At 26.5% G+C, this 17,092-nt stretch overlaps 1 protein-coding gene across 6 annotated transcripts in view; it reads right to left on the minus strand.

The window, feature by feature from the left end:
* The window catches only part of LOC145259312 (uncharacterized), a 2,114,304-nt gene that overhangs the window by 210,245 nt on the left and 1,886,967 nt on the right, over window positions 1–17,092 (minus strand). For 4 of the 6 annotated variants that reach the window (XM_080117201.1, XM_080117198.1, XM_080117202.1 and 1 more), the window contains one exon: window positions 5,873–5,911. The exons of the other annotated variants lie outside the window; for them this stretch is intronic. In XM_080117201.1, coding sequence (XP_079973327.1) covers window positions 5,873–5,911 — 39 coding nt within the window. The remainder of the gene's footprint in view (window positions 1–5,872; window positions 5,912–17,092) is intronic. 6 annotated transcript variants of the gene reach the window in all.

A 17,092-nucleotide genomic window follows, 5' to 3' on the forward strand; every position in this document is an offset into this window, starting at 1 on the left:
AGATTAAGCCTTCCACATTAGCAATAATTTAATAGATTAAGCCTTCCACATTAGCAATAATTTTATAGATTAAGCCAACCATATTAGCAATAGTTTAATAGATTAAGCCAACCATATTAGCAATAATTTAATAGATTAAACCTTCCACATTAGCAATAATTTAATAGATTAAGCCTTCCATATTAGCAATAGTTTAATAGATTAAGCCAACCATATCAGCAATAGTTTAATAGATTAAGCCAACCATATTAGCAATAATTTAATAGATTAAGCCTTCCATATTAGCAATAATTTAATAGATTAAGCCTTCCATATTAGCAATAGTTTAATAGATTAAGCCTTCCATATTAGCAATAATTTAATAGATTAAGCCTTCCATATTAGCAATAATTTAATAGATTAAGCCAACCATATCAGCAATAATTTAATAGATTAAGCCTTCCATATTAGCAATAATTTAATAGATTAAGCCTTCCATATTAGCAATAATTTAATAGATTAAGCCAACCATATTAGCAATAATTTAATAGATTAAGCCTTCCACATTAGCAATAATTTAATAGATTAAGCCAACCATATCAGCAATAGTTTAATAGATTAAGCCTTCCACATTAGCAATAGTTTAATAGATTAAGCCTTCCACATTAGCAATAATTTAATAGATTAAGCCAACCATATTAGCAATAGTTTAATAGATTAAGCCTTCCACATTAGCAATAATTTAATAGATTAAGCCTTCCACATTAGCAATAATTTAATAGATTAAGCCAACCATATCAGCAATAGTTTAATAGATTAAGCCAACCATATTAGCAATAATTTAATAGATTAAGCCAACCATATCAGCAATAATTTAATAGATTAAGCCAACCATATTAGCAATAGTTTAATAGATTAAGCCTTCCACATTAGCAATAATTTAATAGATTAAACCTTCCACATTAGCAATAATTTAATAGATTAAGCCTTCCATATTAGCAATAGTTTAATAGATTAAGCCAACCATATCAGCAATAGTTTAATAGATTAAGCCAACCATATTAGCAATAATTTAATAGATTAAGCCTTCCATATTAGCAATAATTTAATAGATTAAGCCTTCCATATTAGCAATAGTTTAATAGATTAAGCCTTCCACATTAGCAATAATTTAATAGATGAAGCCTTCCACATTAGCAATAATTTAATAGATTAAGCCAACCATATCAGCAATAGTTTAATAGATTAAGCCAACCATATTAGCAATAATTTAATAGATTAAACCTTCCACATTAGCAATAATTTAATAGATTAAGCCTTCCATATTAGCAATAGTTTAATAGATTAAGCCAACCATATTAGCAATAATTTAATAGATTAAACCTTCCACATTAGCAATAATTTAATAGATTAAGCCAACCATATTAGCAATAGTTTAATAGATTAAGCCAACCATATTAGCAATAATTTAATAGATTAAACCTTCCACATTAGCAATAATTTAATAGATTAAGCCTTCCATATTAGCAATAGTTTAATAGATTAAGCCAACCATATCAGCAATAGTTTAATAGATTAAGCCAACCATATTAGCAATAATTTAATAGATTAAGCCTTCCATATTAGCAATAATTTAATAGATTAAGCCTTCCATATTAGCAATAGTTTAATAGATTAAGCCTTCCATATTAGCAATAATTTAATAGATTAAGCCTTCCATATTAGCAATAATTTAATAGATTAAGCCTTCCATATTAGCAATAATTTAATAGATTAAGCCTTCCATATTAGCAATAATTTAATAGATTAAGCCAACCATATTAGCAATAATTTAATAGATTAGGCCTTCCACATTAGCAATAATTTAATAGATTAAGCCAACCATATCAGCAATAGTTTAATAGATTAAGCCTTCCATATTAGCAATAATTTAATAGATTAAGCCAACCATATTAGCAATAATTTAATAGATTAAGCCAACCATATCAGCAATTATTTAATAGATTAAGCCTTCCATATTAGCAATAATTTAATAGATTAAGCCTTCCATATTAGCAATAATTTAATAGATTAAGCCTTCCATATTAGCAATAATTTAATAGATTAAGCCTTCCATATTAGCAATAGTTTAATAGATTAAGCCTTCCATATTAGCAATAATTTAATAGATTAAGCCTTCCATATTAGCAATAATTTAATAGATTAAGCCTTCCATATTTGCAATAATTTAATAGATTAAGCCTTCCATATTAGCAATAATTTAATAGATTAAGCCAACCATATTAGCAATAATTTAATAGATTAAGTCTTCCACATTAGCAATAGTTTAATAGATTAAGCCAACCATATCAGCAATAGTTTAATAGATTAAGCCTTCCATATTAGCAATAATTTAATAGATTAAGCCAACCATATTAGCAATAATTTAATAGATTAAGCCAACCATATCAGCAATAATTTAATAGATTAAGCCAACCATATCAGCAATAATTTAATAGATTAAGCCAACCATATCAGCAATAGTTTAATAGATTAAGCCAACCATATCAGCAATAGTTTAATAGATTAAGCCTTCCACATTAGCAATAATTTAATAGATTAAGCCAACCATATTAGCAATAGTTTAATAGATTAAGCCAACCATATTAGCAATAATTTAATAGATTAAGCCAACCATATCAGCAATAATTTAATAGATTAAGCCAACCATATCAGCAATAATTTAATAGATTAAGCCAACCATATCAGCAATAGTTTAATAGATTAAGCCTTCCACATTAGCAATAGTTTAATAGATTAAGCCTTACACATTAGCAATAATTTAATAGATTAAGCCAACCATATTAGCAATAGTTTAATAGATTAAGCCTTCCACATTAGCAATAATTTAATAGATTAAGCCTTCCACATTAGCAATAATTTAATAGATTAAGCCAACCATATCAGCAATAGTTTAATAGATTAAGCCAACCATATTAGCAATAATTTAATAGATTAAGCCAACCATATCAGCAATAATTTAATAGATTAAGCCAACCATATTAGCAATAATTTAATAGATTAAGCCTTCCATATTAGCAATAGTTTAATAGATTAAGCCAACCATATTAGCAATAGTTTAATAGATTAAGCCTTCCACATTAGCAATAATTTAATAGATTAAGCCTTCCACATTAGCAATAATCTAATAGATTAAGCCAACCATATTAGCAATAGTTTAATAGATTAAGCCAACCATATTAGCAATAGTTTAATAGATTAAGCCTTCCACATTTGCAATAATTTAATAGATTAAGCCAACCATATTAGCAATAGTTTAATAGATTAAGCCTTCCACATTAGCAATAATTTAATAGATTAAGCCTTCCACATTAGCAATAATTTAATAGATTAAGCCAACCATATTAGCAATAGTTTAATAGATTAAGCCAACCATATTAGCAATAATTTAATAGATTAAGCCTTCCACATTAGCAATAATTTAATAGATTAAGCCTTCCATATAATAAAGTTGCATACCCGATTTATATTTCTTCTATTTTGTGTTGTCAAAAGTTATTATTAAGATAAATATTCCGTCATTTTACTCAGAAAATTACATTTGCATAATCGTTGAAACATACTGGACACATACATAAAGATGCCATTTTTAAGTTTAATAAAGATATCATATTTACAGAGATGAAGAAAGAAAATGAAGGAAGGAAGGAAGGAAACAAAAAAAAAGCAAAAAGAAAAGAGAAAATATATGCGGGTTGGAGAAGAATGTTTAGATATTAAAAAACATATCTACAGTAAATATAAACCATAAGTGCTCATTCTACTTTCATATTCAATAACATATTGGAATCCATCTTCGGTATTATTTTACTTTGCTTCGGAGGTCACTGCTTATCAAGGCCTGGATGTTACTCGAAAATGAGGATTAATAAGTGTTTGGTAGATGGTTAGGCATATTCAGTAATGGTGGAATATGTATAGGGCTTAATCATTGAAGAGGCCGGTTTAACAGAATCTTATTTACATTTGATTTGAAAATAACCATGCTAAAGTCAGTTGGGAAGCAGGTACCGCTATTGTGTTCCACAGACGAACTGTTTTTTTTTTACATGATAGTCACCACTTATCAAGACCCAGAAGCCACTCGCGGATAAGGGTTATTGCGTGTACAATAATTGATGGGATAATATCGTAGTAATCGTTAGTAATGGAGATTTGATAAAGTGTCTTACTTAAGGGGGTGGTTTATCAGGAATTTGTTTATGTTTGACTTGAAGACATCAAAGTTTTAGTCAGGTGGGAAATAGGCAAACGGAACAAAGTTCTACAGGCGTGCACTTCTAAGAAAGAAGCTTTGTTCATGGAATCCACGTTTTGATCTAGGCACAGACAAAGAGTGGGGAAACTTATTGACAGTGGTTTCAGCTAGACGGGTGTTTATCGTGATAGTTTTGCTAGGGGGGAACCAGAGATTGAAGCTCAAACGAGCACTTGCCATGGAACTAACGATAACGCAAAGACAGGCTCGCAACGTCTCTTCTGTGGGAGAGAGGTTGCAGGAAGAGAAAAGGGCATTCCCCACTAAGCCAGGAAGTCTACTTTGTACTATGTCAAGGCAGGATAGGCTGTTAGCATTAACAATATTTTAGAAAATAAACGTTGCTCTTGGAATTACTTTATTGTTTTAGAAAAAAACATTATGAATCGAGTAATTTACTGTTTACGTCTCTACATTTTAGACTAAAAAATGCTGTAAAATTAAATACACATTTTTCTCCACCTGAATGACTTATATCCTCTTGTTTATATTAATCACATCCCTTTCTGTAATTCAACCATATTTGTCATGAACAAACGTGATTTATTTTCAAATTTTAATCATGAAATAACAAAAATCTTTTATCGTCGTAGAAAAATTGTATGCATCGAGCAAAACATATATTATAGGAACTGTCCTAATTTAAAATGGTCGTTAATTAAATATTGCCTAATCGAACTTACATACTTTTTTATAGAGTGGTTATCTTAAAGATACTATATATCTAAAAAATCTATGTAAGACTATTTCTGTTCTGAAAGAAATAATCGCAGCCGCAATCAAAATAGTGCAAGCAGAGGCGTATGCCAAAGATATTGAATAATTTATACGTTGTATTATGCTGCGTCTTCGTTATGTATAAAAAATAAATGACTTATGAAATGCCACGATTAAATATTGTTAATGCTAAGTATCTAATATATAATTCGACAGAATTAGATGTATTTGACATAGGAATTCACATAACCGAAGGAAAATCGATACAAGTTTGATTGTCGAAAATGATATAATCGGAGTATAAAATGGAGCCTGCTAACCCCATTAAAATACAACATAATTAATTGTTTATAATTTAAAAAAATGCACATTGTAATCAAGGAGAGAAAAAATTATACGGTAGACTGACAAAAATGTAAGTTATTCTAAATTTAAACTACTTGCAAAGTGTCCGTGACAAAAGAAAAAAAAATGTCTTTAATAAAAACTGTTAAGTGGCATGGATACATATACAGTGATATTAAACAATGTACAATTGTACATGGAACGATGGGAATACAAATTGATGTACAATAACCGAAATTTAAAAATATTGTTGATTAGTGATTTGCGTTTGGTAAAAACAAATATCGTCGAATTTCCGCACGCGCGTCTTCCTACCTCACTCAACCACACACGTTCACTTCCTTCAACAATCAAGATAAGTCATTATATTCGATATATATATATCAGTGTGGCGTGTATGCTCAACAGAAATACAACATCAATCCAACTGTTGGCTTATGAAATTTAATGAAACATTTTGTTTTTCGTGACAAAATAAAACAGTCATCTTTAATGAAGAAAAAACATTCTTACATGAATTTTCATATCCGGTAGCTGCCAATTCAAATTTGTCTAAAACAAAACAAAATAAATTTTGATTTATATTTGATATAGTATTTTCTTTTTACTATTAAAACGGATATTATATGTAAGAATACTTTGTCAAAAACAGACACCATATATGTACGAATGCATTCTTAAATCTTGTTATTATTTTGCAATAAGTTTATTTATATAACGCAGCGCGCTTAGTGTTTGGTGAAAAATATGATAACCACAAATATCAGACATGCAATACTTTATGTTCAATACATATAGGCGTATTACTTTAGGAGGAATGATACATTTACATTTAATAATATGTAAAATGGTGAAAATATATTAATAACTAGATGTGTGATACAATGATTGTTAAGTGCTCAAATGAAAGGGGAAGAAGACAAAAAGTTAGGTGACAGACAAAAGAATGTTTATGAAGATAGATAAAGGAAGCCTTATACCAGATTGTCGGGTCGGGTTCGACAAATGATGGGACCGAACGATGACAAGCGAAATATTTACCTTTGTGAAATTGGTGAGAGGCTGTGAATAAGCGACGACAATTGGAATAGTGAATTTAACGACAGTCCTATTTACGATAGTCATAGCTTAGTGGGATACTTACACAGTTGTATATTGATACGGGTTGAAAGACATCGTGGCTTGGGTCAGGTAGAAAAAGCTTTGGTAGATCGAAATATACTAACGGCAACAGGCAAACAAAGCCTCGACAGAACGCAGATGTGGGCTATTTTGTATAGGGTTGATGGGATCACAGACACCCATAGTCCAACTAAAAATGTAAACCATCTGCATTGTTTTTTTTATTTTTAAATGTTGAACCAATGCCTCCATTCGACGGCTGCCAGTGTGAAAAAAAACGACGACACGGCCAGAACTAGAACGATGAAATATGGAGAACGAACCACGGCACACAACTATCGATGTCGGCGACTTGTCGGTGGGACCACTTAGATGTGCCCAGTAGCTGTCATCCGGGTGCTAAAAAAAATGACTTATATATGAAGAATATTTTACAACTTGCTGAAACTATAATTTGGGAAACCACAATATAACCTCCCTCCCCCGATCGGTCAATATTAAAGAAATATAATTATTTAAGAAGTCAAAAGAAATAACTTACGATTATTTCCCTTTTAATAATATTTATATTATTTTTGTAGAATAACTTAAGATTATATCCCATTTAATGATTTTTATATTATTTTTGTAGAATAGCTTACGATTATTTCCCTTTTAATGATATTTATATTATTTTTGTAGAATAACTTACGGTTATTTCCCTTTTAATGATATTTATACTATTTTTGTAGAATAACTTACGATTATATCCCTTTTAATGATTTTTATATTATTTTTGTAGAATAACTTACGATTATTTCCCTTTTAATGATATTTATATTATTTTTGTAGAATAACTTACGGTTATTTCCCTTTTAATGATATTTATATTATTTTTGTAGAATAAGTTACGATTATTTCCCTTTTAATAATATTTATATTATTTTTGTAGAATAACTTACGGTTATTTCCCTTTTAATAATATTTATATTATTTTTGTAGAATAACTTACGTGTATTTCCTTTTAATAATATTTATATTATTTTTGTAGAATCACTTACGATTATTTCCCTTTTAATGATTTTTATATTATTTTTGTAGAATAACTTACGATTATTTCCCTTTTAATGATTTTTATATTATTTTTGTAGAATAACTTACGATTATTTCTCATTTGACAAGATACATCTGAAGAAGGTCAAAGGTTACATTGGTTGAAAATTTGTGAGAATGACATTCAAGATGAGAACAGTAATCCAACTTCTCTGACTTCAAAATGTCACATGATTTTATTAATCAATCAGCTGTTTTTATTAAACTTTATTTTGGTTGTTTCTTTATTAGAAATCAAGAAGGTTAATCTTGGAGCTAAAACTTGATTTCATTATTAGTTATCATCTCCCATTGACTACTGTAAACTCTTTAATCCTTATCCTCGAGCGGCCTCCGGGCCTTGATAATGAGTAACTTCTATGTAAAAAAAAAATATCCAAGAATTACCTCGAGGATTGACATTTTTTCTAGTGTTGCCATTTGATGATTAGGCCCACCAAGTTCCGAAATTCTTTCTATGACTGAAAAATACTCTTTTATTATTTACGTAATGGAAAACTTGTCAAAAGTTGTACTTAAAAATTTGCTTAAATCCTGACAAAATTTTTAATTGCTGCATAAAGAAGAATTGCTTTCTATCTTGTTTGTTGTCTTCCCAGTATTTAAAAATGCTGGTAATCAGTCATCTCCATCTCAATACAGGCCAATCAGTATGTATCATAAGTAAATTACTTGGATCTGAACATCTAGAAATTGCCAATAACCTCAGCAAAATATAATCTACTTAGTTACATGCAATATGGATTTCTGTCAGCAATGATATGCTAACTATAATATCACATAGGATCAGTGAATTTTTGTTTCTAAAACAATAGCTCTTGACATATTAAAAGCCTTTGAGAGGCTGTGGCATAAGGTGTATATTTATTTGTTATGCCACGGATCGTTGCAGATCCGTAAAAACTGGTGGCATAATGAATAAAGTACTAAATAAAATTCAGTTATAAATGACACCTGAGAGCATGCTGTTTCCGTTGATTAAACAAAGGATTCCATTTGAAATTCTGTGCAGATTCCCGAGTTTGACTGAAAGATTCCTCAGTTTGACAAGATACACTTGAAGGCCAGAGAGGTTACATTGGCTGAAATGTGAGAATAACATTCAAAATGAAAGCAGCTGTCTAACACAAATAGCCATTGCAATGCCATGTTAGAAAAATATTTGGTTATGGGTCCTTAAAAACGCTACATTGTCTGTACATATGCTGCATCAAAGGGGAGTTTTAACCTTTTATATAGTTAACTGCTATGCACCTGTGTGCATGTAGGTGGCTTTTTTTCTCAAGGGATTCACCACTTATCAAGGCGTGAAGGCCACTCGAGGATAAGGCTTAATGAGTGTACGGTGGTCACTGGGACAATAGTGCAGTAACTGTTAGTCGTGAAAATCTGGTGCAATTTGATCATGTAAGGGGTAGCTCAACAAGCAAGTTAGCAAAACAGTTCTATGGGCAAGCAGCTCTAGGAAAGAAGCTTTGTTCATGGAATTTGTGTTTAGATTTAAACACAGAGTGGGGGGACTTGTTAATGGTTGTAGGTGGACGAGTGTTTTTTTTGTGAAAGTGAAAGTTAGACAGAGGGCGGCTATAGCTTGAAGCTCAGACGAGCACTTGCCATGAAAATAACGATAGAGCAGAGAGAAGCTCACGACTCTCTTCTGTGGGTTGCAGAGAAGAGAAAAAGGCATCACATACTACGTTTTGGAGCCTATTCTGCCTTGACAGAGTTCAAAACTGGCAGGTAGATGTTGCTGTCTTAAGAAAACAAGATGAAAATATGTTAAAGAATATAAAACAGGAACTGAAGTGCACGTATGTGATCGATTCCTTTTGTCAAATGCTGGTCTTATAAATCATTTGAAATAACATGCAGATCTAAACAGAACTGAAAGAGAGAAACAGACCAAATATCAAATCTCATGTATTATATGAAAAGAAACTGGAATCTTAAAGAGATATCAATCATACCAGTTATTATAGGTGCCACAGGGCTTATGAAGAAGAACCTGAAGTCCTACCTAACTAATATTCCTGGTGAACCAAGTGCAAGAGAAATCCAGACAATTGTACTTAAGTGAACAGCAAGGATACTAAAAATAGCTCTCGGTTGGTTTTAATAAAAAGCAGGGAAATGGTGGCAGCTGGTTTGGCTGCCCCATACCCAGCATTACAATCTTCAAAGAAAGAAAATAGAAAAAAAAAAAGCAGGAACGACCGCAGTCTCATAAGGAAGCTTGGCCTAACGTTCACAGGAAACATGAGGTGGAACAATTACATTGAAAACATTGCCAGGGCCGCTGCGAAGAAAGTAGGTTCTCTCTACCGTGCTAGAAAACTACTGACACCTGAAAGTATCCTGTACCTCTATAAGGCCACCATTCACTCATGTATGGAGTATTGCTGTCACATTTGGGCTGGTGCATCTGCTGCTAGTCTCTTTCTTCTAGACAAGGTTCAAAAGAGAGTCGCCAATCTGATAGGCCCTGAACTGGCATCTAAGCTTCAGTCTCTGTCCCATCGACAAAATGTTGCATCCCTCTGCCTGTTCTACAAGTATTTTAATGGTGAATGCTCTGACGAACTGCAGACACTTGTGGCCCCACGACGTAAATACCCACCCGACAAGCAGCTAAATCCCACCCCTTCACAGTAGAGATCCCTAGATGTAAGAGAGGCTTTTACTCAAGTAGTTTCTTCCCCAGAGCCGCTAGACTCTGGAATTCCATTCCAGGTCCCTGCTTCCCCAACTGTACTGACATGCAGAAGTTCAAGTGTAACATGAACCGACATCTTGCTGCCCAAATCCCTACATAGAGCCCCAGTAGCTGCTGCCCTGATAGTAGCCCCCTACACCAAAGTGGCAATGTGCCTTGTTTGGGGTGAAAATGTAAGAAAAAAAAAAGAAAGAAAGAAAGCTATAACAGCACAACTTGCAATGCTTTTTTTTTTTACACAGTGATCACAACTTATCAAGGCCCGGAAGCCACTCAGGGATAAGGGTTATTGCAAGTACATTACGTTAGTGAGGAGATTTGCTGAAATGTTTACTTAAGGGGGCGGTTTTAGATTATTATTTACGATTATTTCCCTTTTAATAATATTTATATTATTTTTGTAGAATAACTTACGACTATTTCCCTTTTAATAATATTTATATAATTTTTGTAGAATAACTTGCGATTACTTCCCTTTAAAAAATATTTATATTATTTTTGTAGAATAGCTTACGATTATTTCCCTTTTAATAATATTTATAATATTTTTGTAGAATAACTTACGATTATTTCCTTTTAATAATATTTATATTATTTTTGTAGAATCACTTACAATTATTTCCCTTTTAATGATTTTTATATTATTTTTGTAGAATAACTTACGATTATTTCCCTTTTAATAATATTTATAATATTTTTGTAGAATAACTTACGATTATTTCCCTTTTAATGATTTTTATATTATTTTTGTAGAATAGCTTACGATTATTTCCCTTTTAATAATCTTGATATTATTTTTGTAGAATAACTTACGATTATTTCCCTTTAAATGATTTTTATATTATTTTTGTAGAATAGCTTACGATTATTTCCCTTTTAATAATATTTAAAATATTTTTGTAGAATAACTTACGATTATTTCCCTTTTAATGATTTTTATATTATTTTTGTAGAATAGCTTACGATTATTTGCGTTTAAATAATATTTATATTATTTTTGTAGAATAACTTACGATTATTTCCCTTTAAATGATATTTATATTATTTTTGTAGAATAACTTACGATTATTTCCCTTTTAATAATATTTATAATATTTTTGTAGAATAACTTACGATTATTTCCCTTTTAATGATTTTTATATTATTTTTGTAGAATAGCTTACGATTATTTCCCTTTTAATAATATTTATATTATTTTTGTAGAATAAGTTAGGATTATTTCCCTTTAAATGATTTTTATATAATTTTTGTAGAATAACTTACGATTATTTCCGTTTTAATAATATTTATATTATTTTTGTAGAATACGTTACGATTATTTCCCTTTTAATGTGTTTATATTATTTTTGTAGAATAAGTTACGATTATTTCCCTTTTAATGATATTTATATTATTTTTGTAGATTAACTTACGATTTTTTCCCTTTTAATAATATTTATATTATTTTTGTAGAACAACTTACGATTATTTCCCTTTTAATAATATTTATATTATTTTTGTAGAACAACTTACGATTATTTCCCTTTAAATAATATTTTAATAATAATAATTTTTTAATTTTAATAATAAATATTTAATATTTTTGTAGAATAACTTACGATTATATCCCTTTTAATAATATTTATATACTATTTTTAGAATAGCTTACGATTATTTCCCTTTTAATAATATTTATATTATTTTTGTAGAATAACTTACGATTATTTTCCTTTTAATGTATTTATATGATTTTTGTAGAATAAGTTAGGATTATTTCCCTTTTTAATATTTATATTATTTTTGTAGAATAACTTACGATTATTTCCCTTTTATTTACATTTATATTATTTTTGTAGAATAACTTACGATTATTTCCCTTTTAATAATATTTGTATTATTTTTGTAGAATAAGTTACGATTATTTCCTTTTTAAGGTATATTTATTATGTTCGTAGAATAGCTTACGATTACTTCCCTTTTAATAATATTTATATTATTTTTGTAGAATAAGTTAGGAATATTTCCCTTTTAATGATTTTTATATTATTTTTGTAGAATAGCTTACGATTATTTCCCTTTTAATAATATTTATATTATTTTTGTAGAATAACTTACGATTATTTCCATTTTAATAATATTTATATTATTTTTGTAGAATAAGTTACGATTATTTCCCTTTTAATAATATTTATATTATTTTTGTAGAATAACTTACGATTTTTCCCTTTTAATAATATTTACATTATTTTTGTAGAATAACTTAGGAGTTTTTCCCTTTTAATAATATTTATATTATTTTTGTAGAATAACTTACGGTTATTTCCCTTTTAATGTATTTATATTATTATTGTCGAATAACTTACGATTATTTCCCTTTTAATAATATTTATATTATTTTTGTAGAATAACTTACGATTACTTCCCTTTTCATGATATTTATATTAGTTTTGTAGAATAACTTACGATTTTTCCCTTTTAATAATATTTATATTATTTTTGTAGAATAACTTACGATTATTTCCCTTTTAATAATATTGATATTATTTTTGTAGAATAACTTACGATTATTTCCCTTTTAATAATATTTATATTATTTTTGTAGAATAACTTACGATTATTTCCCTTTTAATGTATTTATATTATTTTTGTAGATTAAGTTACGATTATTTCCCTTTAATAATATTTATATTATTTTTGTAGAATAACTTACGATTATTTCCCTTTTAATAATATTTATATTATTTTTGTAGAATAACTTACGATTATTTCCCTTTTAATAATATTTATAATATTTTTGTAGAATAACATACGATTATTTCCCTTTTAATAATATTTATATTATTTTTGTAGAATAACTTGCGATTACTTCCCTTTAAATAATATTTAAATTATTTTTGTAGAATAACTTACGGTTGATTCCCTTTTAATAATATTTATATTATTTTTGTAGATTAACTTACGATTATTTTCTCTTTTAATAATATTTATATTATTTTTGTTGAATAAGTTACGATTATTTCATTTTGAATGTATTTATATTATTTTTGTAGAATAACTTACGATTATTTCCCTTTTAATAATATTTATATTATTTTTGTAGAATAGCTTACGATTATTTCCCTTTTAATAATATTTATATTATTTTTGTAGAATAAGTTTCGATTATTTCCCTTTTAATGTATTTATATTATTTTTGTAGAATAACTTACGATTATTTCCCTTTTAATAATATTTATATTATTTTTGTAGAATAAATTACGATTATTTCCCTTTTAATGTATTTTTTTTTGTAGAATAACTTACGATTATTTCCCTTTAAATAATATTTATATTATTTTGATAGAATAAGTTACGATTATTTCCCTTTTAATGTATTTATTTTATTTTGTAGAATAACTTACGATTATTTCCCTTTTAATAATATTCATATTATTTTTGTAGAATAACTTACGATTACTTCCCTTAAAATAATATTTATATTATTTTTGTAGAATAAGTTACGACTTTTTCCCTTTTAATTATTTTTATATTATTTTTGTAGAATAACTTACGATTTTTTCCCTTTTAATAATATTTATATTATTTTTGTAGAATAACTTACGATTATTTCCCTTTTAATAATATTTATATTATTAGAGCAGAATAACTTACGATTACATCCCTTAAAATTATATTTATATTATTTTTGTAGAATAACTTCCGATTATTTCCCTTTTAATAATATTTATATTTTGTTTTAGAATAACTTACGATTATTTCCCTTTTAATAATATTTATGTTATTTTTGTTGAATAAGTTAGGATTATTTCCCTTTTAATGTATTTATATTATTTTTGTAGAATAACTTACGATTATTTCCCTTTTAATAATATTTATAATATTTTTGTAGATTAACTTACGATTATTTCCCTTTTAATAATATTTATATTATTTTTGTAGAATAACTTACGATTATTTCCCTTTTTGTTATTTTTATATTATTTTTGTAGAATAGCTTACGATTATTTCCCTTTTAATAATATTTATATTATTTTTGTAGAATAACTTAAGATTATTTCCCTTTTTATAATTTTCATATTATTTTTGTAGAATAGCTTACGATTATTTCCCTTTAATAATATTTATATTATTTTTGTAGAATAAGTTACAATTATTTCCCTTTTTATGTATATATATTATTTTTGTAGAAAATCTTACTATTATGTCCCTTTTAATAATATTTATATTATTTTTGTAGATTCACTTACGATTATTTCCCTTTTAATAATATTTATATTATTTTTGTAGAATAACTTACGATCATTTCCCTTTTAATAATATTTATATTATTTTTGTTGATTAACTTACGATTATTTCCCTTTTAATAATATTTATATTATTTTTGTAGAATAAGTTACGATTATTTTCCTTTTAATAATATTTATATTATTTTTGTAGAACACCTTACGGTTATTTCCCTTTTAATAATATTTATATTATTTTTGTAGAATAACTTACGATTATTTCCCTTTTAATAATATTTATATTATTTTTGAAGAATAACTTACGATGTTTTCCCTTTTAATAATATTTATATTATTTTTGTAGAATAACTTACGATTATTTCCCTTTTAACAATATTTATATAATTTTTGTAGAATAAGTTACGATTATTTCCCTTTGAATGTATTTATATTATTTTTGTAGAATAGCTTACGATTATTTCCCTTTTAATAATATTTATATTATTTTTGTAGATTAACTTACGATTATTTCCCTTTTAATAATATTTATATTATTTTTGTAGAATAAATTACGATTATTTCCCTTTTAATAATATTTATATTATTTTTGTAGATTAACTTACGATTAATTCCCTTTTATAAATATTTATATCATTTTTGTAGAATAACTTACGATTTTTCCCTTTTAAAAATATTTATATAATTTTTGTAGAATAACTTACGATTATTTCCCTTTTAATAATATTTATAATATTTTTGTAGAATAACATACGATTATTTCCCTTTTAATAATATTTATATTATTTTTGTAGAATAACTTGCGATTACTTCCCTTTAAATAATATTTAAATTATGTTTGTAGAATAACTTACGGTGTATTCCCTTTTTATAATATTTATATTATTTTTGTAGAAAAACTTACGATTATTTTCTCTTTTAATAATATTTATATGATTTATGTTGAATAAGTTACGATTATTTCCCTTTGAATGTATTTATATTATTTTTGTAGAATAACTTACGATTATTTCCCTTTTAATAATATTTATATTATTTTTGTAGAATAGCTTACGATTATTTCCCTTTTAATTATATTTATATTATTTTTGTAGAATAAGTTTCGATTATTTCCCCTTTAATGTATTTATATTATTTTTGGTAGAATAACTTACGATTATTTCCCTTTTAATAATATTTATATTATGTTTGTTGATTAACTTACGATTATTTCCCTTTTAACAATATTTATAATATTTTTGTAGAATAGCTTACGATTATTTCCCTTTTAACAATATTTATATTATTTTTGTAGAATAAGTTACGATTATTTCCCTTTGAATGTATTTATATTATTTTTGTAGAATAGCTTACGATTATTTCCCTTTTAATAATATTTATATTATTTTTGTAGAATAACTTACGATTATTTCCCTTTTAATAATATTTATATTATTTTTGTAGAATAAGCTTACGATTATTTCCCTTTTAATAATATTTATATTATTTTTGTAGATTAACTTACGATTATTTCCCTTTTATAAATATTTATATTATTTTTGTAGAATAATTTACGATTTTTCCCTTTTAATAATATTTATATAATTTTTGTAGAATAACTTACGATTATTTCCCTTTTAATGATTTTTATATTATTTTTGTAGAATAACTTACGATTATTTCCCTTTTAACAATATTTATATTATTTTTGTAGAATAAGTTACGATTATTTCCCTTTCAATAATATTTATATTATTTTTGTAGAATAACTTACGATTATATCCCTTTTAATAATATTTATAATATTTTTGTGGAATAACTAACGATTATGTCCCTTTTAATAATATTTATAGTATTTTTGTTGATTAACTTACGATTATTTCCCATTTAATGATTTTTATATTATGTTTGTAGAATAGCTTACGATTATTTCCCTTTTAACAATATTTATATTATTTTTGTAGAATAAGTTACGATTATTTCCCTTTGAATGTATTTATATAATTTTTTTAGAATAGCTTACACTTATTTCCCTTTTAATAGTAATTATATTATTTTTGTAGAATAACTTACAATTATTTCCCTTTTAACATTATTTATAATATTTTTGTGGAATAACTAACGATTATGTCCCTTTTAATAATATTTATAGTATTTTTGTTGATTAACTTACGATTATTTCCCATTTAATGATTTTTATATTATTTTTGTAGAATAGCTTACGATTATTTCCCGTTTAACAATATTTATATTATTTTTGTAGAATAACTTACGATTATTTCCCTTTTAATAATATTTATATTATTTTTGTAGAATAAATTACGATTATTTCCATTTTAATGATTTTTACATTATTTTTGTAGAATAACTTACGATTATTTCCCTTTTGATAATATTTCTATTAGTTTTGTCGATTAACTTACAATCGTTTCCCTTTTAATCATATTTCTATTTTTTTTTCAGAATAAGTTACGATTATTTCGATTTTAATAATATGTATATTATTTTTGTAGAATAACTTACGATGTTTTCCCTTTTAATAATATTTATATTATTTTTGTAGAATAGCTTACAATTATTTCCCTTATAATAATATTTATATTATTT

The sequence above is a fragment of the Euprymna scolopes genome, chromosome 34 (assembly GCF_053919585.1).
Source record: "Euprymna scolopes isolate OS-2025 chromosome 34, ASM5391958v1, whole genome shotgun sequence".
Taxonomy (NCBI): domain Eukaryota; kingdom Metazoa; phylum Mollusca; class Cephalopoda; order Sepiida; family Sepiolidae; genus Euprymna; species Euprymna scolopes.